Source organism: Macaca fascicularis, chromosome 19, assembly GCF_037993035.2.
Source record: "Macaca fascicularis isolate 582-1 chromosome 19, T2T-MFA8v1.1".
NCBI lineage: Eukaryota > Metazoa > Chordata > Mammalia > Primates > Cercopithecidae > Macaca > Macaca fascicularis.
The window spans coordinates 48,211,815-48,235,836 of record NC_088393.1 but is presented as its reverse complement, the minus strand read 5'-3'; the positions used below and the strand labels follow the sequence as shown (position 1 = coordinate 48,235,836).

Sequence of the window (24,022 nt, the reverse complement as noted above, 5' to 3'; positions counted from 1 at the left end):
GGCAGATCACTAGAGGTCAGGAGTTTGAGACCAGCCTGGCCAACATGGTGAAACCCCAACTCTACTACAAATACAAAAATAACTGGTCATGGTGTCCTGGGCCTGTAGTTCCAGGAGGCTGAGGCAGGAGAATTGCTTGAACCCAGGAGGCAGAGTTTGCAATGAGCTGAGATCACACCATTGCACTCCAGTCTGGGCAACAGAGCGAGACTCTGTCTCAAAAAAACAAAACAAAACAAAACAAGCAAAAAACCCCCCAATAAGCTGTATTTCTCCCATCTTAAAAAGACCCTTTTATGAAAAGATGTTCAAAATCACTAGCCGTCTAGGGAAATGCAAATTAAAAGCAAGAGATATCACTTCATGTTCATTAGGATGGCTATTAAAAAACACACGCCAGAAATGGTATAATGGTATGTATTGCCCCTTCCTTCCTTCCTTCCTTCCTTCCTTCCTTCCTTCCTTCCTTCCTTCCTTCCTCCCTCCCTCCCTCCCTCCCTCCCTCCCTTCCTTCCCTCTTTCTTTTACCTCCTGAGCTTAAGTGATCCTCCTGCCTTGGCACCCCAATTACCTGGGACTACAGGCCCGTACCACCATGTTCAGCTAATTTTTTTGTTTTTTATTTTTTTATAGGTGGAGTCTCACTATGTTGCCCAGGTTGGTCCTGAAGGCTTGGCCTTAAGCGATTTGCCTGTGTCAGTCTCCCAAAGTGCTGGGATTATAGGCATCGGTCACTGTGCCACCCTTGCTAATGTATTTCATTGTATGAATATACCGTAATTTCTTTATGCATTCATCTGTTGATGAACATTTGGTTTGTTTCCAGTTTTTGGCTATAAGCTGCTCTGAACATTCTTTTTTATTTTTATTTTTTTGAGACCGGCTTTCTCTCTGTCATGTAGGCTGGAGTGCAATGGCATGATCTCTGCTCGCTGCAGCCTCTACCTCCTGGGTTCCAGTGATTCTCCCACCTCAGCCTCCTGAGTAGCTGGGGCTGTAGGTTCATGCCATCATGCCCAGCTAATTTTTGTATCTTTTGGCAGAGGGAGGGTTTCACCATGTTGGCCAGGCTGGTCTCGAACTCCTGACCTCAAATGATCCCCCCGCATCAGCCTCCAAAAGTGCTGAGATTACAGGTGTGAGCCATAGCGCCTGGCCTGAACATTCTTACACAAGCCTTTTTGTAATCTGTGCATTCAGTTATTTTGGGTATTGTTGGGCCATAGGATAAGGTATATTTTAGCCTTAGTGGGTGCTGCTAAACAGCTCTTCCAAGTGGTTTATCAATTTACATTTCCCTGAGATGTGTATGAGAATACCAGACCTTCTCTTGACCCCATGTCATCCTTCAGTTCCCGCTCCATTCTCTGATCCTCTTCATTCTTCATTTCTCTTAACCTTTTTATTATGAATTTTTTTTTTTTTTTTGAAATGGAGTTTCTCTCTTGTTGCCCAGGCTGGAGTGCAATGGCATGATCTCGGCTCACCACAACCTCTGCTTCCTGGGTTCAAGCAAGACTCCTGCCTCAGCCTCCTGAGTAGCTGGGATTACAGGCATGCACCACCACGCCCAGCTAATTTTGTATTTTTAGTAGAGACAGGATTTCTCCATGTTGATCAGGCTGGTCTCAAACACCTGACCTCAGGTGATCTGCTCGCCTCAGCTCCCAAAGTGCTGGGATTACAGGCATGAGCCACCATGCCTGGCAACTTTCAAAGTTCTATAAAAGTAGAGTGGCCAGGCTCCATGGATGACACGACAGCCTGCATGACAGAGCAAGGCTCTGTCTCAAAAACAAAACAAAACAAAACAAAAAAAGAAGAGAAAATAGGATAACAAATATCCATGCATGCATCACCAGAGGTTTTCAACACACAAACGATCTTGTTTCATCTCTTCTTCCACCACCATCTCCCCTTTTTAACTTGAGTATTTAAAAATGAATCTCATCTGTCCCAGGTGAGATAAAAGAAAAAACAAAACAAAACAAAAAAGGCTGGGCGTGGTAGCTCACATCTGTAATCCCAGCACTTTGGGAGGCAGAGGCAGAAGTGGGAGGATCACTTGAACTCAGGAGTTCGAGACCAGCCTGGGCAACATGATAAAACCCTGTGTCTACAAAATAGTTAAAAAAAATTAGAAGATGATCTAGAATTGAATGGACTAAAAAAAGAAATTAGGAGATCATTACGTTAAGTGAAACAAGCCAGGCACAGAAAGACAAACATTGCATGGTCTCACTTATTTGTGGGATCTAAAAATCAAAACAATTGAACTCATGGACACAGAGTAGAAGGATAGTTACCAGAGGCTGGAAAGGGGAGTGGAGGGCTGGGGGGAAGGTCGGGATGGTTAACAGGTACAAAAAATGGTTAGAAAGAATAAATAAGACTTGCTACTTGATAGCACCACAGGGCGACTGTAGTCAATAATACCTGAATTGTATATTTTAAAATAATTTTAAAAAATGTAATTGGATTGCTTGCAACTCAAAGGATAAATGCTTGAGGGGATGGATGCCCCATTCTCCATGAAGTGCTTATTTCACATTGCATGCCTGTATCAAAACACCTCATGTACCCCATAAATATATATACCTACTATGTACCCACAAAAATAAAAAAACCAGCACAAAAACCCTGAACATGCACCTGTAGTTCCAGCTACTTGGGGGTTGAGGTGGGGGGATAACTTGAGCCTGGGAGATCCAGGCTGCAGTGAGCCACGACGGCAGCACTGCATTCCAGCCTGGGCAACAGAGCGAGACCTGTCTCAAAAAAAAAAAAAAATTATTTATTGTATTGTGTGCAACATGATGTTTTAAAGTATATATATTGTGAAATAGTTAAATTTATCCAATTAACAATGCATTGTCACACATAGTTATCATTTCTGTAGTGAGAACTCAATGTTCACTCTCTGCATTTTCCAAAAATACGCTTTATCATCATTAACTATAGTCACCATGCTGTAGAGTAGATCTCCTGAACTTACTCTTCCTATGTAACTCTAATTCCAGGTCTTTTTTTAAAATTATTATACTTTCAGTTTTAGGGTACATATGTACAACTTGCAGGGGCATTACATAAGTATACATGTGTCATGCTGGGCCACTGCACCCATCAATCCCTCATTTACATTAGGTATTTCTCCCAGTGGTATCCCTTTCCCAGTCTCCCACCCCATGACAAGCCCCAGTGTGTGATGTTCCCCACCCTGGGACCAAGTCTTCTCATTGTTCAATTCCCACCTATGAGTGAGAACATGTGGTGTTTGGTATCTGTCCTTGTGATAGGTTTCTCAGAATGATAGTTTCCAGCTTCATCCTTGTTCCTGCAAAGGACATGAACTCATCCTTTTTTATGGCTGCATAGTATTCCATGGTGTACATGTGCCACATTTTCTTAATCCAGTCTATCATTGATTGACATTTGGGTTGGTTCTAAGTCTTGGCTATTGTGAATAGTACTGTAATAAACATACGTGTGCATGTGTCTTTATAGTAGCATGATTTATAATCCTTTGGGTATATGCCCAGTAATGGGATCACTGGGTCAAATGGTATTTCTAGCTCTAGATCTTTGAGGAATCGCCACACTGTCTTCCACAATGGTTGAACTAGTTTACACTTCCACCAACAGTGTAAAAGCATTCCTTGGGAGGCCGAGATGGGTGGATCACAAGGTCAGGAGATCGAGACCATCCTGGCTAACACGCTGAAACCCCGTCTCTACTAAAAAACATACAAAAAACTAGCTGGGTGAGGTGGTGGGCACCTGTAGTCCCAGCTACTCAGGAGGCTGAGGCAGGAGAATGGCGTAAACCCGGGAGGCGGAGCTTGCAGTGAGCTGGGATCCGGCCACTGCACTCCAGCCTGGGCGACAGAGTGAGACTCTGTCTCAAAAAAAAAAAAAAAAAAGCATTCCTATTTCTCCACATCTTCTTCAGCATTTGTTGTTTCCTGACTTTTTGAAGATCATCATTCTAACTGGTGTGAGATCATATCTCACTGTGGTTTTGATTTGCATTCCTCTGATGAACATTTTTTCATGTGTCTGTTGGCTGCATAAATGTCTTCTTTTGAGAAGTGTCTGTTCATATGCTTTGCCCACTTTTTGATGGGGTTGTTTATTTTTTCTTGTAAATTTGTTTGAGTTCTTTGTAGATTCTGGATATTAGCCCTTTGTCAGATGGGTATATTGCAAAATTTTTCTCCCATTCTGTAGCTTACCTGTTCACTCTGATGGTAGTTTCTTTTGCTGTGCAGAAGCTCTTTAGTTTAATTAGATCCCATTTGTCTGATTTGGCATTTGTTGCCATTGCTTTTGGTGTTTTAGTCATGAAGTCCTTGCCCATGCCTATGTCCTGAATGGTATTACCTAGGTTTTCTTCTAGGGTTTTTATGGTTTTAGGTCTAACATTTAAGTCTTTAATCCATCTTGAATTAATTTTTGTATAAGGTGTAAGAAGGGGATCCAGTTGCAGCTTTCTACATATCACTAGCCAGTTTTCCCAGAATCATTTATTACATAGGGAATCCTTTCCCCATTTCTTGTTTTTGTCAGGTTTTTCAAAGATCAGATAGTTGTAGATGTGTGGTGTTATTTCTGAGGACTCTGTTCCATTCCATTGGTCTATATCTCTGTTTTGGTACCAGTACCATGCTGTTTTGGTTACTGTAGCCTTGTAGTATAGTTTGAAACAGGCAGCATGATGACTCCAGCTTTGTTCTTTTTGCTTAGGATTGGTTTGTCAATGTGGGCTCTTTTTTGGTTCCATATGAGCTTTAAAGTAGTTTTTTCCAAATCTGTGAAGAAAGTCACTGGTAGCTTGATGTGGATGGCATTGAATCTATAAATTACCTTGGGCAGTATGGCCATTTTCATGAGATTGATTCTTCCTATCCATGAGCATGGAATATTCCTCCATTTGTTTGTGTCCTCTTTTATTTCGTTGAGCAGTGGTTTGTAGTTCTCCTTGAAGAGGTTCTTCACATCCCTTGTAAGTTGGATTCCTAGGTATTTTATTCCCTTTGTAGGAATTGTGAATGACAGTTCACTCATGATTTGGCTCTCTGTTTGTCTGTTATTGGTATATAGGAATGCTTGTGATTTTTGCACATTGATTTTGTATCCCGAGATTTTGCTGAAATTGCTTATCAGCTTAAAGAGATTTTGGGCTGAGATGATGGGGTTTTCTAAATATAGAATCATGTCATCTGCAAATAGGGACAATTTGGCTTCCTCTTTTCCTAACTGAATACCTTTTATTTCTTTTTCTTACCTGATTGCCCTGGCCAGAACTTGCAACACTATATTGAATAGAGTGGTGAGAGAGGACATCCCTGTCTTATGCCAGTTTTCAGAGGGAATGCTTCCAGTTTTTGCCCATTCAGTATGATACTGACTGTGGATTTGTCATACATAGCTCTTATTATTTTGAGATACCTTCCATCAATACATAGTTTATTGAGGGTTTTTAGCATGAAGTGCTGTTGAATTTTGTTGAGGGCCTTTTCTGTGTCTATTGAGATAATCATGTGGTTTTTGTTGATGGTTCTGTTTATGTGATGGATTACGTTTATTGATTTGCATATGTAGAACTAGCCTTGCATTCCAGGTGTGAAGCCAACTTGAGCGTGGTGGATAAGCTTTTTCATGTGCTGCTGGATTCAGTTTGCCAGTATTTTATTGAGGATTTTCACATTGATGTTCATCAGGGATATTGGTCTAAAATTCTCTTTTTTTGTTGTGTTTCTGCCAGGCTTTGGTATTAGGATGATGGTGGCCTCATAAAATGAGTTAGGGAGGATTCCCTCTTTTTCTATTGATTGGAATAGTTTCAGAAGGAATGATACCATCTCGTCTTTGTACCTCTGTTAGAATTCAGCTGTGAATCCATCTGGTCCTAGACATTTTTTGGTTGGTAGGCTATTAATTATTGCCTGAATTTCAGAACCTGTTATTGGTCTATTCAGAGATTTAAATTCTTTCTGGTTTAGTCTTAAGAGGGTGTATGTGTCCAGGAATTTATCTGTTTCTTCCAGATTTTCTAGTTTATTTGCATAGAGGTGTTTATAGTTTTCTCTGATGGTAGTTTGTATTTCTGTGGAATTGGTTGTGATATCCCCTTTAACATTTTTTATTGAGTCTATTTGATTCTTCCCTCTTTTCTTCTTTATTAGTCTTGCTAGCAGTCTATCTATTTTGTTGATCTTTTCAAAAAGCAGCTCCTGGATTGATTTTTTTGAAGGGTTTTTTGTGTCTCTATCTCCTTCAGTTCTGCTCTGATGTTAGTTATTTCTTGCCTTCTGCTAACTTTTAAATGTGTTTGCTCTTGCTTCTCTAGTTCTTTTAATCGTGATGTTATGGTGTTGATTTTAGATCTTTCCTGCTTTCTCTTGTGGGCATTTAGTGCTATAAATTTCCCTCTACACACTGCTTTAAATGTGTCCCAGAGATTGTGGAACATCTTCTCTTTTTTCTCATTGGTTTCAAAGAGCATCTTTATTTCTGCCTTCATTTTGTTATGTACCCAGTAGTCATTCAGGAGCAGGTTGTTCAGTTTCCATGTAGTTGTGCAGTTTTGAGTGAGTTTCTTAATCCTGAATTCTAATTTGATTCCATTGTGGTCTGAGAGACAGTTTGTGGTGATTTCTGTTCTTTTACATTTGCTGAAGAGTGCTTTACTTCCACCTGTGTGGTCAATTTTGGAATAATTGTGATGTGGTGCTGAGAAGAATGTATATTCTGTTGATTTTGGATGGAGAGTTCAGTAGACGTCTATTAGGTCCGCTTAGTGCAGAGCTGAGTTCAATTCCTGGATATCCTTATTAACCTTCGGTCTTGATCTAATAGCGACAGTGGGGTGTTAAAGTCTCCCATTATTATTGTGTGGGAGTCTAAGTCTCTTTGTAGGTCTCTAAGGACTTGCTTTATGAATCCGGGTGCTCCAGTATTGGGTGCATATATATTTAGGATAGTTAGCTCTTTTTGTTGAATTGATCCCTTTACCACTATGTAATGGCCTTCTTGGTCTCTTCTCATCTTTGTTGGTTTAAAGTCTGTCTTATGAGAGACTAGGATTGCAACCCCTGCTTCTTTTTGCTTTCCATTTGCTTGGTAGATCTTCCTCCATCCCTTTATTTTGAGCCTATGTGTGTCTCTGCACGTGAGACAGGTCTCTTGAATATGGCACACTGATGGGTCTTGACTCTTTATCCAATTTGCCAGTCTGTGTCTTTTAATTGAGGCATTTAGCCCATTTACATTTAAGGTTAATATTTTTATGTGTGAATTTGATCTTGTCATTATGATGTTAGCTGGTTATTTTGCCCATTAGTTGATGCAGTTTCTTCCTAGCATTGACGGTCTTTACAATTTGGCATGTTTTTGCAGTGGCTGGTACATGTTGTTCCTTTCCATGTTTAGTGCTTCCTTCAGGAGCTCTTATAAGGCAGGCCTGGTGGTGACAAAATCTCTCAGCATTTGCTTGTCTGTAAATGTTTTTATTTCTCCTTCACTTATGAAACTTAGTTTGGCTGGATATGAAATTCTGGGTCGAAAATTCTTTCTTTAAGAACGTTGAATATTGGCCCCCACTCTCTTCTGGCTTGTAGAGTTTCTGTCGAGAGATCCGCTGTTAGTCTGATGGGCTTCCCTTTGTGGGTAACACAGCCATTCTCTCTGGCTGCCCTTAACATTTTTTCTTTCATTTCAACCTTGGTGAATCTGACAATTATGTGTCTTAGAGTTGCTCTTCTTAAGGAGTATCTTTGTGGTGTTCTCTGTATTTCCCAAATTTGAATGTTGGCCTGCCTTGCCAGGTTGGGGAAGTTCTCCTGGATAATATCCTGAAGAGTGTTTTTCAACTTGGTTCCATACTCCCCATCACTTTTAGGTACACCAATCAAATGTAGATTTGGTCTTTTCACATAGTGCCATATTTCTTGGAGGCTTTGTTCATTTCTTTTTACTCTTTTTTCTCTAACCTTGTTTTCTCACTTAATTTCATTAATTTGATCTTCAGTCACTGAGACCCTTTCTTCCACTTGGTTGAATTTGCTACTTAAGCTTGTGCTTGTGTCATGTAGTTCTTGTACCATGGTTTTCAGCTCCATCAGGTCATTTAAGGTCTTCTCTACACTGGTTATTCTAGTCGGCCATTTGTCTAATCTTTTTTCAAGGGTTTTAGCTTCCTTGTGATTGGTTCGAACATTCTCCTTTAGCTCAAAGAAGTTTGTTATTACTGACCTTCTGAAGCCTACTTCTGGCAGCTCATCAAAGTCATTTTCGTCCAGCTTTGTTCCATTGCTGGTGAGGAGCTGTGATCTTTTGGAGGAGAAGAGGTGCTCTGGTTTTTAGAATTTTCAGATTTTCTGCTCTGGTTTCTCCCCATCTTTGTATTTTTATCTACCTTTGGTCTTTGATGCTGGTGGCCTACAGATGGGGTTTTGGTGTGGTTGTCCTTTTTGTTGATGTTGATGCTATTCCTTTCTGTTAATTAGTTTTACTCCTAACAGTCAGTTCCCTCAGCTTCAAGTCTCTTGGAGTTTGCTGGAGGTCCACTCCAGACCCTGTTTTCCTGTGTATCACCAGTGGAAGCTGCAGAACAGCAAATATTGCTGCCTGATCCTTCCTCTGGAAGCTTCATCCCAGAGGGGCACCCACCTGTATGAGGTGTCAGTTGGTCCCTCCTGGGAGGTGTCTCCCAGTTAGGCTACATGGAGTTCAGGGACCCACTTGAGGAGGCAGTCTGTCCGTTCTCAGAGCTCAAACACTGTGTTCAGAGCACCATTGCTCTCTTCAGAGCTGTCAGACAGGAACGTTTAAGTTTGCAGAAGTTTCTGCTGCCTTTTGTTTAGCTATGCCCTGCCCCCAGAGGTGGAATGTACAGAGGCAAAAGGCCTTGCTGAGCTGCAAAGGGCTCCACCCAGTTCGAGCTTCCCTGTATGCTTTTTACCTACTCATGCCTCAGCAATGGCAGACACCCATCCCCTAGCCAGGCTGCTGCCTCACAGTTCGATCTCAGACTGCTGCACTAGCAGTGAGCAAGGCTCTGTGGGTGTTGGACCTGCCGAGCTAGGCGTGGGATGTAATTTCCTGGTGTGCTGTTTGCTAAGACCATTGGAAAAGTGCAGTATTTGGGAAAATGGAGTGTCCCAATTTTCCAGGTACACTCTGTCATGGCTTCCTTTGGCTAGGAAAGGGAAACCACCCAACCCCTTGTGCTTCCTGGGTGAGGCAATACCCTGCCCTGTTTCAGCTCACCCTCCATGGGCTGCACCCACTGTCCAACCAGTCCCAATGAGATGAACCAGGCACCTCAGTTGGAAATGTACAAAATCACTCGTCTTCTGCATCAGTCATGCTGGGAGCTGCAGACCGGAGCTGTTCCTATTCGACCATCTTGGAACGGATGAAAGTTCCTATACACTTCCTTTTCCCCCTTACATCTTGTATAAGTATGATACCTTTGTTACAATGATTAACCAATATTGATATATTATTATGAAACAAAGTCTATAGTTCACATTAGTGTTTTTTTTTTCTGTTGTACAGTTCTATGGGTTTTGAAAAAGGCATAATGTCATGCAACATTTCAGTATCACACAGAATAGTTTCTCTGCCCTAAAACTGCACCTATTCATCCTTCCTCCTCCCTAAACTCCTGGCAACTACTGTCTTTGTACTGTCTTCACAGTTTCATTTTTCCAGAATGTCATATAGTTGGAATCATATAGTATGTGGCCTTTTCAGACTGGCTTCTTTCACTTAGCTATATACATTTCAGGTCTTCCATGTCTTTCTGAGGCCTGATTTCTTTTTATTGCCAAATAATATTTTGTTTCTTTTGTGTTTTTTTGCTTTTTTTTTTTTTTTTTTTTTTTTTTTTGAGATAAAGTCTCACTGTGTCACCCAGGCTGGTGTGCAGTGGCTCCATCTCAGCTCACTGCAACCTCCATCTCACAGGTTCAAGCAATTCTCCCACCTCAGCCTCCCAAGTAGCTGGAACTGCAGGCATATGCCACCATGCCCGGTTAATTTTTGTATTTTTAGTAGAGATGGGGTTTTGCTATGTTTGCCAGACTGGTCTCGAATTCCTGACCTCAACTGATCCACCTGCCTTGGCCTCCCATAGTGCTGTAATTACAGGCATGAACCATCACACCCGGCCATATTTCATTGTATGAACATACTATAGTTCATTTATCCATTCACTTATTGAAGAACATCTTGGTTGCTTACAAGATTCAGCAACTATGAATAAAGCTGTTATAAATATCTGTGCAGAAATTTTTGTGTGGCTATACGTTTTCAACTCATTTGGCTTAATACAGAAGAGAATGATTGCTGTATTACATGGTAAGAATATGTTTAGCTTTGCAAGAAACCGCCAGTCTGTCTTCCAAAGTAGCTGCACCATTTTGCATTCCCACCATCAATGAATGACAGTTCTTGTTGAGCCACCTCCTTGTCAGCATTTGGTGTTGTCAGTTTTGGATTTTAGCCATTCTAATAGGTGGTTAGTGGTACATCACTAATATTTTAATTTGAAATTGCTACTGACATATGATGTGGAGCATGTTTCCTTATGCTTATTTGCTATGTGTATATTTTCTTTCGCAAGGTGTCTGCTCAGATTGTTTGCCTATTCTTTAATTGGGTTGTTTTCTATTGTTGAGTTTTAACAGTCTTTTGTGTATTTTGAATGTAAGTCCTTTATCAGGTATGTTCCCTGCAAATATGTTCCCAGTCTGTAGCTTGTATTGTCATTCTCTTGACAATTCTTTTGCAGAGCAGAAATTTTTAATTTTAATGACAGAACTTATCAACTTATCAATAGCTTCTTTCAAGAATTGTTCTTTTGGTGTCATATCTAATAAGTCATCATCAAACTTAAGGTCATCTAGATTTTCTCCTGTGTTATCTTCTAGAAGTTTTATAGATATTCACTTTTCATTTAGGTCTACAATAAACTTGGAGTTAATTTTCACGAACGCTGTAAGGGAGCTTCTAAGGGGGACATACGCTAACTTCTTTGAGAGTGGGCAGTGATTGTGAAACTCTTAGCTGGGTCTTACAACAGACCCCAGATCCATCCGGAGAGCCCCACCTTCAGAAACACATAGTGGAATGTGTTTCATGGATACACAGAGGAGAATATGCAGTCATATGCTCACATGCACGCCTGCACATGATCACACACATGCATATGGTATGTCCTGATCCAGAGTTGTCCAGGCATTCTCTGAAAGTGGTTCTCTCCTTCAACTTCAACTTCTTTAAGAGGTACAATGACAGAATGTCATTAAAATAAAAACTTCTACTCTGCAAAATAATTGTCAATGGACTGACTCTGTATGTCCATTCATGTCTCGTTGTGTTCCTGGACTGACTCTGGATGGGCGACAGTGGCCTTACCTGGTAGTGAGCTCAGACTGCACCTTGGTACTCAAAGCGCGCTGAGTAGGTGAGAGTGTGGGCATGTGGGCAGTGAAGGTAGGACAGCTGCCCGCTAGGTCTCCGGAAAAAGCCCCAGGACAGGGATGTTCAGGCCATGTGATGCTATACTAAGCTGTTTTACGTGAGGAAGGGGTGCTTTTTAAGAATCTGTCTAGAGGGCTATGGGCACAGATCTGTGTTCGAAGATTTTCTGGGCACTTACGTTTTGTGAGACATCAGATAGAGAAAACTTTCTGAGCCTCAGTTTCGTCACGTGTAAAATGGGCATGAATGCTGTTCCCCTTCGCAGAGGATTGTGGCAATTAAGTGAGGTGAGCGTGCAACGCTTTTTGAACAAAGCTGACATGGAGGTACTTGTTCAGGAAATAAGAGACACTATTATTACCACTCTTCATAGCATACTGTAAGGTTTCCCTTCCTTTCATCCCAGCTCTGAAGGACATCATCAAGGTCAACTGAGCCCCTCTGTTTCTTCTCTTCCCTCTAACCACGTCGCCCCTTCCTTTCCCCCATCCTGCCCCCATTCTTAGCCCCGCCCCTAGCCCCGCCCTTTCCCGGGCCCCGCCCACCAGACCTGCACCAGCACAGCCCTCCCTCAGCGGGGCAGGAAGCTCATGGTGTAGTTTGGTGGGATCGTGGCAAAGCCCACGTGTTTGGGGGACACGTCGATGTCCTTAGGCAACTGGGGGGACTCGAAACGAAAGTTCTGCATGATGGTGGTGAGGAAGAGAAAGAGCTCCATTCTGGCCAGGCCTTCTCCGAAACAGTTCCGCTTTCCTGAAGGGGAGAGGCGGGAGGGGTGGAGGTGAAGCCCACTCTCAGTGCAGCCTCGCCCCACTCCCGACCCCCAGCTGCGGCTCTCCCAGGGAGGAGAGGTGGAATATTATGGCCTGAGAGACTTTCAGAGGAGACTCTGATCCTCCCTGAGCCTCAGTTTCCTTCTATAAGAGATGTAACAATGGTGAACCAATATTGATATATTATTACTAACCAAAGTTCATAGTTTACATTAGGGTTTGCTCTGTGTTGTACAGTTCTACGGGTTTTGGAAAAGGCATAATGTCACGCATCCATCATAGATGGGGTGATCTATGCCAGGTGTAGCAATGGGAGGTTTAGATGCCCCTACCTGCCAGAGACACTTGCAAATATGACTGCTGTGCTGTGCCATTATCTCCTTTTCAGGGATCTGAAGAATCTGCTGTGTGACCCTAGACAAATAAATCTATGGGGGAAGATGTTTCCTTCCCTTTTGCCTAGGCGCAGGTATTGGGTGCTTGGTACTTAAGGGAGTATCAGCTCGTGGCTCAAAGGTAGAATTTAAAAGGAACTTCCAAGCTGGAGAAATACCAGGCTACACCGCAGAGAGGGGAGCTGGGTGAGGGAGGCGCCTGCTGGTGTGAGCAGTGGCCTGGCGGCAAACAGTAGTTAGTCTCTTACCGATGGAAAAGGGCACAAAAGCATCACTCTTCTTAAACTGCCCCTTCTCATCCAGGAAGTGCTGGGGATTGAAGTCCTGGGGGTTGGAGAAGAACTTGGGGTCTTTCAGCACGGAGCCCAGCATAGGGAACACTTCGGTGCCCTGGGAGGGAGGAGGAAGGTGTGTGTGATGAGGCAGGTTGGGGGATTGGTGAAAGTACACAGGGGCTGGAGGGAGAACTAGGGTGCCCCAGGTAAGCGGAAGTGGCAGGCATGGAGGAGTTGGGGTCCTCTGAGGAAGGAATTTTGGGGCATAGAAGGTTCATGTCTCTGAAACAGGAAGTTTGGGAGACATGGGGTCCATGTCCTGCTAGGCAGGGTGTTTGGGGGACCTGAGATTTGTGTCCCTAAGGCAAAAGGCTTAATAGAAAGGGGGCTCCTGTTTCTTAAGACAGGAAGTTTGGGAACATGGGGTTGATTCTCCTGACACAAAGAGTCTGGGGAGATGCAGGATTCAGGAGTCTCTAAGTGGGAAGGTGGAACGGATGTGGTGGTGGGGGAAGTCTTTTTTGACTGATTGAGGGAGTGGGACAGGGTCTAGAAAGCTTCTAATGGGGGTGAGATGCTGCGGACACAGAGAGGGGCTGGACGTCCCTGTAGTCTGGGGGGTGGGGGGACAGTACCTTAGGGAGGAAGAAATCCCGAAACTTGGTGTCCCTGATGACCCTGTGGGCCAAACTCATGGGGATCACGTCTCCAAATCTTTGGATCTCGTGGATCACTGCCTCCGTGTAGGGCATCTTGACCCGGTCCTCAAACTTGGGCTGCCGGTTCTTGCCGATCACTCTGTCAATCTCCTCGTGGACCTTGGCTGGGGGAAGAGGGGGAATGTGTTTGGGTAGCTAGGGTCTCAGGGCAGGGATGATAGTCTGAATAGGTAAAACGGGGTGGGTGACATGGCTCCGTGTATGACACAGAGGTAGATCATTCATAGCGGACATTAGTCATTCGCATTGTTGGAGCAGGATCCTGTTTACCAGGTCATGCCAGAATCACAGGGGAGGCACCAGGAGGAACTTAGGAGATGATCCAGAGGAGCGGGTAATGGGGCACTCAGTGGGCTTGGGACGGGAGTGACTGACCAATCACTGCAGACATTTTCAGTATTTTAATAGCCAGTGAGACTCAGCTGATGCCTATCAGCTGAATATTGCCCTGTCTCTGGAGAGCAAGGCACGTCTCAGGGTCCTGGGATCTGGGACAGGTGGGGACATTGCACCAGGCTCAGGGGAGTTTTGAGGGTCTGGAACCCTCCACTTCCCTCCCCCTCCAGCCTTACCCTCCACCTCTGGGTGCTTCATGAGCAGCAGGAAGCCGTAGCGCAGGGTGGTGCTGACGGTCTCGGTGCCCGCAAAGAAAAGATTCAGCGAGGTCAGCACCAGGTTCTTCAAGTGGAACTCCGTGTTGGGGTTCTTCTCCTCCTGCAGGGAGAGGGGGCTTTAGACCAACCTCACTCCCCATGCTCTTGGGACCCTTCTAGGGCTTTTTTCTTGGATCTTCCTCTCTTTGGTCCAGACCAAAGGTGGAAAGAGGGACCCTAGATCTGCCAGACTCGCTCCAGGTTCCAGCCCTTGTCCTGGCTGCTGACTTTGGCCAAAATGCTCTTCCTTCTCACCTTCTTTACCTTGCTGAACATCTGTCCTTTAATTGTCAACTTAGCTGTCTGTTTTGTTTTTTTTTTTTTTCTTATACAGACTTGGTCGTGCTAAGTTGTGCAGGGTGGACTCGAACTCCTGGGCTCAAGGAATCCTCCAGCCTCAGCCTCCTGAGTACTTGGAACTGCACATGCACATGACCATGCAGGCTCACTTGTTTTTTACAAAAAATTAATTTTTTTTGAGACAGGATCTTATTCTGTCACACAGGCTGGAGTGCAGTGCCGTGATCTTGGCTCATTGCAACCTCTGCCCACCCTGGGCTCAAGTTGTCCTCCCACCTCAACCTCCTGAGTAGCTGGGACTACAGGCATGCACCACCACACCCAGTCACTCTTCGTAGTTTTTGTACAGACGGGATTTTGCCATGTTGCCCAGTCTGTTACTTTTTTAATGGTACGAATATTTAGAAAGAGAAGGATGAGGGGAGACGAAGAGAAAGTAGTACAGAGATGGCAAGATGAAGAGTCAGGAAAAAAGAGTTTTTCGGAGATACAAGCACAGAATTTTAAGCAACAGCATCCTATTTCTTCCCTAAAAATCTTGAAACTTACTATGGAGGCATCTCCTCCCTTGATCCTTTCTCCCTGAGCTTCAGACTCCCTAAAGCCTTCCCACACGGGAGACTGACGTCCAGATGGAGGTGGGGACCCTGTAATGTAAAGCCAGGTCACCTGTCTACAGAGGTGTGTCTGATAACCAGGGCATGAATGGTTACAGAGCACGGTGGGTAAAAGCACCAGCTTTAGGCTCAGAGACACCAGCCTTTGAGCTTGGGGGACCAAGGCTTCCTCGCTTTGTGACCTCAGTTAAGATACTTAAACTCTCTGGGCCTCAGTTTCCTCATTTGCACAATTGGGGCCATAATTGAACTTCCTTCAAGAGCTGTTGTGAGTGTTCAGTGGGGGACTATCTTAAAGCACTTAATGCAGTGGCTGGCACGTGGTAGTGCTGTAGAAGTGCTTGCTATTCTAATTCACGTGCGCAAGTCCTGCCTGTGGGTGAGGGCTCAGTGGTTGGAACAGCTGTGGTTGATATAGTTGGGATTGTGAGGATTTTTTTTTTTTTTCCTGAGAGTCTTGCTCTGTCACTCAGGCTGGAGTGGAGTGGCATGATCTCGGCTCACTGCAACCTCTGCCTCTCGCATTCAAGCCATCCTCCTGTCTCAGCCTCCTGAGTAGCTGGGATTACATGCGCACCCCACCACGCCTAGCTCATTATTGTATTTTTAGTAGAGATGGGGTTTCACCATGTTGGCCAGGCTGGTCTTGAACTCCTGACCTCAGGTGATCCATTTGCCTTGGCCTCCCAAAGTGCTAGGATTACAGGCGTGAGCCACCGCGTCCGGCCAATTGTGAGGATTATTATGATGAGGGCTAATTTGAATGGGCCTGTGTTGTCTGCCCGCCCCACTCCCAGCCTGATTTCCCTCTGCCTGGCTTTGCACCTCCCCGCACTGGCTGCTGGGGTGTACCTCCTGCATGCGGATGAGAAAGGAGTCGATGAAGTCCCGTGGGGAGTTGGGATCCAGCGTGCGCTGGTTGTGCTCCACCTTCTTGGCTATGAAGTCCTCCAGCCCTTGCAACTCCTTAAAGGCCTGTTGCTGTGGTCCTGGCAGGTGTTTCATCACTGAAGAGAACATCTCATAGAGCTGGGGTTGCAGAGAGAGGATGGGAGGAAAGGACAGTTGTCAGGGGCCAGGAGCTGATGGGAATGGGACTTGTTTCATAGCAAGGAAGGAACTGAGTTAAAGGCATTTGTCCAGGTGTTTAGGTATTTCAGCGGGGTTGGATGGGAACTTATATCTAAGTTTTCATGTGGATTAGGTGCCAGGGCTACGTTCTACTAGTTTCGGTGAGAAGAACTGAGGCATATATCCAGGTTTCAGGTATGCAAATGAGGCTGGATTGGAGCACATATCTAGGTGTTCAGATATTCAAGTGAAGTTGAGTTGGAAGACACCTGTCCAGGTGTTTAGCTATTCAGGTGGGGCTGGTATGAGGGGAGTGTCACCTGTCTAGGTATTTAGGCATTCAAGTGGGCTTGGTTGGAGACAACTACCCAGAAAATTTTTGGGTCTGAACTGGGGGCTTTTGTTCAGGTGTTCAGGTATTAAAGTGGGGCTGGTGAAGATGTTGAAGTGGAGGGGATACCTGTTCAGGTGTTTACCTATCCAAGTGGGATGCATTGGGAGCTCCTCTGTAGGGTGTGTGATTGGAAAGTTTTGGGGAACACTTATTTGGGTGTCTGGGGAATAATCTGTCTAGATACTTACGTGTTTAGGGTGTTGGTTAGGGCAGCTGTCGATGTTTTCATGTATTTAAGTGGGTGAAGTAGAGGGCGCTTGGCCAGATATTGCAGTGGGCTAATTTGGGACATTTGTGTAGATGTGAAATGATTATGATGGGCTGGATTTTGCAGCACCAGGTGTTCAGGTATGCAGGAGGGGGGTTGAGGCAGTCACTTGTCCAGGTGTTAAAATATTCAGAAGAATTGGGTAGGGAGCATCTGTTAGAAAATTTGGTAAGTTGGGGATGGGAACACGTGCCCAGGTGAGAGAGCTGAGCTGAGGGCTTGCATCCTGCCGGCAGGCTCTGTTCTGGGGAGTGTCTGTTGAGCTATTCAGGTATCCTTGGAAACTGGGTATTGGGCACCCATCCTGGGTTCTGGTGCAACTGCCCAGTTGTCCAATACTGGGGGCTGATTTTGAGGGCACACTGTCTGGAGGGGGGTGGGAGTTTGGGGCACCTGTCTCCAGGTAGGGGAGCAGTTGGCAGGTTGTGGTAGGGGCGTCACGGGCTGGACTGCAACCGGTTACCTGCCCGGTGGAGGTTGCCGTGAACTGGAAGCTTCCCAGCATCATGCGCAGCAGTGACAGGAACTCTTTGTCTTCATAGTCAAAGCGGTCCCCAAAGACAATGGAGCTGATGACATTAGAGACGGTGCGGCTCAGGAAGAAGGTGGGATCGATATTGGCGCCTGCGGGTGTGGCCGGAGGAGAGGGTTGGGGAGAGAGTCAACTCAGAGGTCTGAGGAGAGTCAGAATTCCGGGAGGCAGGGCCCAGCTGAGCCAAATTCCCAGCGCCAGACTCCAGGGTTGGAAATGCGGGCGCCTTTCCCCACCGAGTCCCCATCCCCAGGCAGAACGCGCGCGCGGGGGTCCCTAGCCCTGGGCGTTTTCCTGCTCCTGCCCCCGCACTCGGGGTCCCCTGCTTACCGCGCGTGCCCCGGAGGGCCTCGATGAGGAAGCCCGCCTCCTCCTGGATGCGCTCCTCGATGCCGCGCTTGCCCACCCCGAAGTCCCGCAGGGTGGCGATGGAGAAGCGCCGGAGCTGCTTGGCGCGCTCCCCGTTGCTGAACGCCACGCCTGAGGAGGTGAACGTGGGGGTGGAGAGAGGTCAGGGAGCGGCGGGGGCGGGAGCGGACCAGCTTCAGGGGGCTCCCCAAGGGTGGAGCAGAGAGGGAGTGGGGTGGGAGACAGATGGATTCAGCGCGAGTGCCCAAGAGAGCTGCAAACTCAGTCAGAGAAACGAGAGAGAGAGAGAGAGAGAGAGAGAGAGAGAGAGAGAGAGATCAGATAGAAAAAATAAGATAATCAGAAGAGAAGCAGAAAGGCTAGACAGGCAGATGCCCAGAGAAACAGAGGGATACAGGGACACTCCATGGAGGAAGGGAAGGAAGTGGGGAGAGAAAGAGAGAGAGAGATGGAGGAAGAGGATGGAGGGAGGGGAATTGAGATATGGGGATATCTGGGAGGAGGAAATAAAAATGGTGAAAGGTTCTTAAGCTGAGCTGGAGAAGAGAGAAAAATAAGGAGACAGAAACAGAGAGGATCAAGGAGGAGGACAGACTGTTACCAGGAGGTGGAGACTGGAGATGTGGAAGTAGGAATAAGGTGAAATCCTAAGACAGAGGAAGAAGTGGGAGAGGGTAGCGGAGAGAGGAGAAACACGGAGAAGCACAGAAGCTGAGAGTGACAAAAAGACAAATGAAGACAGAGGGCCAGGGTTGGAAAACAGAAACCCAGGATGTCCTCAGAGATGGACAGAGAGGGGAAAGAGGAGACTCCAGTGAGGCAGAACGAGGAGAGAGAACAAGGGGTAGAGAGAGGCAGGGAGGAATCAGGACAGGGACGCTGGAGACAGGTGAGGGACACACATGGAGAGGCCACAATGAAGGGAGATGGGGAGAGAAGACCAGACAGGGGGCTCTGCCATAGCCTCCAGTGGACAGGAGAGTCAGGGAGAAGCCCGGGGACACTGAGACCATCTCATCCCCCTGGCCACCTTCTCCCTCTTGGGCACCCCCTCACCATAGCCTTTGAAGAGCCAGTCGAAGGTGGCCTGCTCGCCTCGCCCGCTGAACTCCTCAGCCTGGTCCACCAGAGCCTCCCTGACGGCATCATGTCCGCACAGCACCACCACCCGCCGGGGCCCCAGGTGAATGGTGAACACCGGGCCATAGCGCTCACTGATCTGATGGAGGCGGGTGGGAGTGGTTAGAGGGAGCGGCTGCTACTCCGAATGGACCCAGCACTGAGATTTCATGTACTGGGATGCTTCGCCCAGTCAGGTTCTCACAGTCAGGGAGCTGGACATCCCAAGACCCTGTCTTTCCTGGCTAGGACCCTGACGCTTAACCTCCAAAACTCCCTTTCCTAAGACTCTGGTCCACAAAGCCCCAGCCAGCTGGGCAGCCCCCACCCCGTGCCACCCATCTCCCTGCCTTGGGACACCTTCATGAGGGAGTTGCACATCTGCTCTGTGTTCAGCTGCAGGTAGTTTCCAATGAAGGGCAATGGGGTGGGTCCCGGAGGCAGCTTCCCCTTGCTGTTCCTCTGCTGCCAGACAGACATCAAGACCATCACAGTCAGGCAGGCCAGCAAGGCCACCAGGAGCAGCCCTGAGGCCAGCATGGTGGCAGTGGGATGATCGATGGTGACGGCTGGGGTGGTTTGCCTTTATACTGCCTGAAAAACAGGGGCGGAGTTCTGTTGATTATATAACCACCTCATTTTACCTCCCAACTACACCCCCAATCTACACCTGAATCCCGCCTAGCTTGGGACACAGCCAGCAAGGGAGGAGGAGGGGACCCCAGGTAAGCTGAGCAGGGATGGGGGCCTCCAGACTAAATCTGTGGTACTTCAGGAGGGGTGCCTCAGGGCTGTGGATTTAGGAGGGGGCATCAGATAAACTGTAGAACGGAGGAGTTTGGAATATGTGCACAGGGGAGCACCTGGACTTTGGATTTTGGGTCTGAGACTGAGAATGTACCCCAAAGTTGTGGATTTGGAGGTTCCAGGGGAGAGGAACCCAAAAGTCTGGGTTTTATTAGGGTGAGACGGAAGTGTGGCTGTGCATTTGGGGGTCTTCTGTTGTGAAGGATGCAGGGTTAACAGTCTCAGGAGGGGGGATTCCAGGCATATGGACTTGAGAGTCTTGGGGCTAGGAAGACCCAGGGTGTGGGTGTGGAGTTTCTGGGAGGAGGAGTGTGTAGCAAGCCCAGCAGCTCCTCCCAGAAAGCCCACAGCTCAGCACTGGGCCCAGGTACTGACTTGATTTTGCTGTGGCCCAGAGCTGTCTCTTGATGCCCAGAATCTTCACTGGAACTTCAGAGTGAGGCCAGGATGGGTGCCATAGAACCTCCACTGCACATCTCTTGTTGGGAAAGGAGTGGAAGACCACAGCCATATTTCAGGGGAACCTTCCCCACACTTGGAGGAGAGTACCTCGAGTTATCAGTTGGCAGAGGGATTGGCCAGATCTGGAGAAATAGTAATAACAACCCCCAAATGGTGGAAACATCTCATGTCCCAAGGGTTGGAATTTATAAAGACCTCCTCTGGCTTCCAACCCAGATCCTCAGGGAAACCCACTAGATTGATTGTATCATCCCTATTAATATTATTATTGTTATTTATGTTTCTCATTTTATATAAGGGTCTACAGAGGACAGAAAACAGACAGTGGGCAGGGGACATGCGTGAGTGGCCCTGAACTCCCGTCTCTCCTCCTCTGCGTCCTTAGTTCCACTTTGTGGATTTGGTTTTCCCGCCAGTGGAAAGGGAGTGTTTGGGAAGAGAAGATCATATTTGAGGGTCAGTTAGGTCTCCTTTAAGAGCAATTCGTGCTTTGTCAGGGGCTACCACTATTAGCAGGCAGAGGGAACAATCGCAAAAGAGATTGGGGTAAACTCCAGTGTTAGGCACAGAGACAGAGCCTGGGTGGGTGGGAGTGGAGAAGGGATGAGTAGCCTCCTGTCCTTCCCTCAGGGAAATTCTTCCTTAGTAAACAGGACAGTTACCCTTTGGTGAGCACGGTCGTATATGGGAAGATTAAGTCTAGGTGTGTATGACCTGGTCGAATCTTTGTAACAATGAGGTTGGTTCATCATCATCCTCATTTTGAAGATGAGCAGATCTGGACTCCATAAATCCTCTTGAGTGAGGTCACACAGGGAGTGAGGGAGCTGGGATGTGAACTCTCTCCTCGTCCCCCTTCATTTTCTGGCCTAGATCACCTTGGGATTCAAGAGCAGGCCAGGCTTAGCAGGAGGTGGGTGCTGAGACTGGCATCAGCAGTGGACACAGGGATGACACTGGCGGGTTCTGATATCTGCATCAGATATGGCCAGGGAGGGGAGGCATCGTGTTGGCTTTGGGACTGCCCCCAGGTGTACGCGAGGATGGGAAAGAAGTTGGCACTGAACTTGACAGCAGGAGAATATTAAAGTCATGTTTGGTGCCAAGAGGGCTCTGTGTGTTGTCTCAGGTGTCATTCAGGGCATAAGAGTGTCCTGCTTCAGGAAGGCATAAGAGTGGCACCATCTAGGGTCTGAGGTTGGTCACAGTAGGCTCTGACATGAGCATAAGGCAGGTGTGATATTGGTCCTGTGTGAGCCTCAGCCAGACCCTGTGAGGGGCCCTAGATGGCCACAGGACAGGCTCTGATGTTTGGAGCTTCCAGGGTTGCACCTGTCCTCAGGGTCACCAACTTTGGACAAGGGGAGGTGGGTGAGGTTGGCACCCCCAGGACTGACATCTTCCTGAATGTGTTCTGGGATGCTGAGCTCTGAGACCTGTGTGGAGGGAGCAAAGTTCAGAGAACAACGTGAAGAGAGGAAAGCTGTTTGTTGATTTTGGAGGGGAAGAGGTGGGAAGGAGGATTAACACCAGCTGGGCAGATATCAATCCCTCTAATCCTGGTCACCAGCCTGCACCTGGGCTGGCCCCAAGCCTGGGTCCCTCCTTTTCCTTCTTGTTTCTTAGAAAGGTGGGAGATAGAAATCTGGGGAGTTGGTTTCTCAGTGAGGTTGGCACAGGGAAGGGCACTGAGTGGTCAGCAGGCTGCCATGACCTGGCCAGGGAGGGGTGGGGAGAGACAGGCTGGGAGAACTCCAGTATTTGTGGACACAGAGGTCAATTGATGTTGGACTTGTTGATTACCCTGGAGCGTGGAGTGAGAGAATGGTGTCTGAAATCATGTGGGAGGGACTTGTCCCAGTGGGCAGTGTCTTGGGTACAGGCTTTCAGAGTGAGTCAGTGTTGAACCCAGGAAGATCCCTTTTCTTTGCTGGGCCTCAGTTTCCCTTTCTGGATGGATGGTATAATGATTACGGCCTGGATTGGAATCCTAACCTTATCCTTTCTTTGTTGTGTGGCTTTGAACAGTTGACTTTATCTCTGTGAGCCTTATGGAGCCAAGAACAGCTCCTACCTCTTCAACTATTTAGGGGAGAAGTATATGTGTTGATGCAAATGAGGTACATGGCAGTAGGTGTTCAATGAACAGTAGTTGTTCTCTTTAATCTGTAGGATGAAGTGGATGGATGAGATGTTCCCTAAGCACCTTCCCTGCTTTTACATTCTCTAGTCTAAAGCTCCCAAATCTTTTCCTTTGGGAAGGAGGGAAGGGACAGAGTCTTTGGGAACCTCTTTCCCCATCCCTTCCTCAGCACAGCCAAGATTTACCCCATGGAGCTGTGAATAGGAAATTAATCCTTCACGGCCTCCTGGAGCGTGGTGCTGAGTTCAGCAGTATCTGCAGAAGGACAGACCAGCATTAGACTCTCAGGTTATTCTGGTTGGCCCTGGAGCCCTGCACAGGACTTTGCCCACCTGTCTGTCTACCCGTGTCTTGGATCCCGTCTCTATCTTTCTTTTTCTCCTTTCCTGCAAGTCAGTGTTCCCCTCAATCACCCTGAGTGCTCCTGCATCTTTGTATTTTGTGCCATTTTGTCCATTGGGTTCTCCTGGATGCCTCTGCCATGTTTATCCTCATTTATACAACCGTCTGTGTGTCATTCTGGGTGCATGCTTGTAGTGTCTATGTGCATGTATGTTTCAGTATGTCCATGTTGATACATGAATTTATGTGTGCGCCAGGCTTTGTGGGGTGTATGTTTGTGCTTGATAATGGGTATCCATTCCAACTTATGTCTACACATGCACATGTATGTGTGTGCCTGACGGGGTGTGCCACTGTTTCTCAATACTTGCCAGTCTTTTTGTCTGTCTCTGCATACAGCATGTGTGTACACATGATTTAGGGGTGTCTACGTTGTGCATTTCTGTGTGAAACAAGATGTATACTGCATAGTCATATTTGTGTGTATTCATTCACAACTGAGTGACTACATATAAGCATGTAGATGTTTTCATGTGTGCATTCAGGTGTCTGTTTGCAGGCTTGTGGGCCATGTTGCATACATGTGAACACCTGATATTTTCCTGTGCTCATCTGTGTTTGGATTAAAAGAGTCCTAGCCCAGCTCCATTTATCTGCTTGAAAAACACCCCAGAACTGTGGGAAGATTTTATGAGCATTATCTTAATTAAACTCCTCATCGCAAGACTGTGAGGTTGGCTTTATCGTCTCCATTTTGCAAATGAGTTAAGTAAGGCCCCCAAAGTCGGTTGTAACTGACTGGCTTCTGCATTCCACAGCTAATGAGGGTAGAGTCTTAGTATGGTCTCGTGTGACTGTAAATTTCGTTCTTTCTCTCTCTCCTTCCTTCCTTCCTTCCTTCCTTCCTTCCTTCCTTCCTTCCTTCCTTCCTTCCTCTTTCTTTCTTTCTTTCTTCTTTCTTTTCTTTCTCTCTCTCTTTCTCTCTTTCTTTCTTCTTTCTTTCCTTTCATTCTTTTTTTCTTTTTGAGATGTTTTGCTCTATTGTTCTCGTTGCCCAGGCTGCAGTGCAATGGCGCAATCTCGGCTCACTGCAACCTCTGCCTCCTGGGTTCAAGTGATTCTCCAGCCTCAGCCTCCTGAGTAGCTGCGATTACAGCCACCATGTCCAGCTAATTTTTGTATTTTTAGTAGAGATGGGGTTTCACCATGTTTGTCAGGCTGAATCTCTTGACCTCAGGTGATCCACCCACCTTGGCCTCCCAGAAGTGCTGGGATTATAGGCGTGAGCTACCA

The 24,022-nt window shown here is 46.6% G+C and overlaps 1 protein-coding gene across 1 annotated transcript; it reads right to left on the bottom strand.

The window, feature by feature from the left end:
* Positions 1-11,826: 11,826 nt before the first annotated feature.
* Positions 11,827-19,536, bottom strand: CYP2A13 (cytochrome P450 family 2 subfamily A member 13). The gene is made up of 9 exons (XM_065535507.2): positions 19,336-19,536; positions 18,913-19,075; positions 17,818-17,967; positions 17,419-17,579; positions 16,075-16,251; positions 14,225-14,366; positions 13,569-13,756; positions 12,907-13,048; positions 11,827-12,243 (listed from the first exon to the last, which is right to left on the bottom strand). The coding sequence occupies exons 1-9, from the start codon at positions 19,513-19,515 to the stop codon at positions 12,062-12,064; spliced, it is 1,485 nt and encodes a 494-aa protein (XP_065391579.1). The 5' UTR covers positions 19,516-19,536; the 3' UTR covers positions 11,827-12,061.
* Between the last annotated feature and the right edge of the window lie 4,486 nt (positions 19,537-24,022).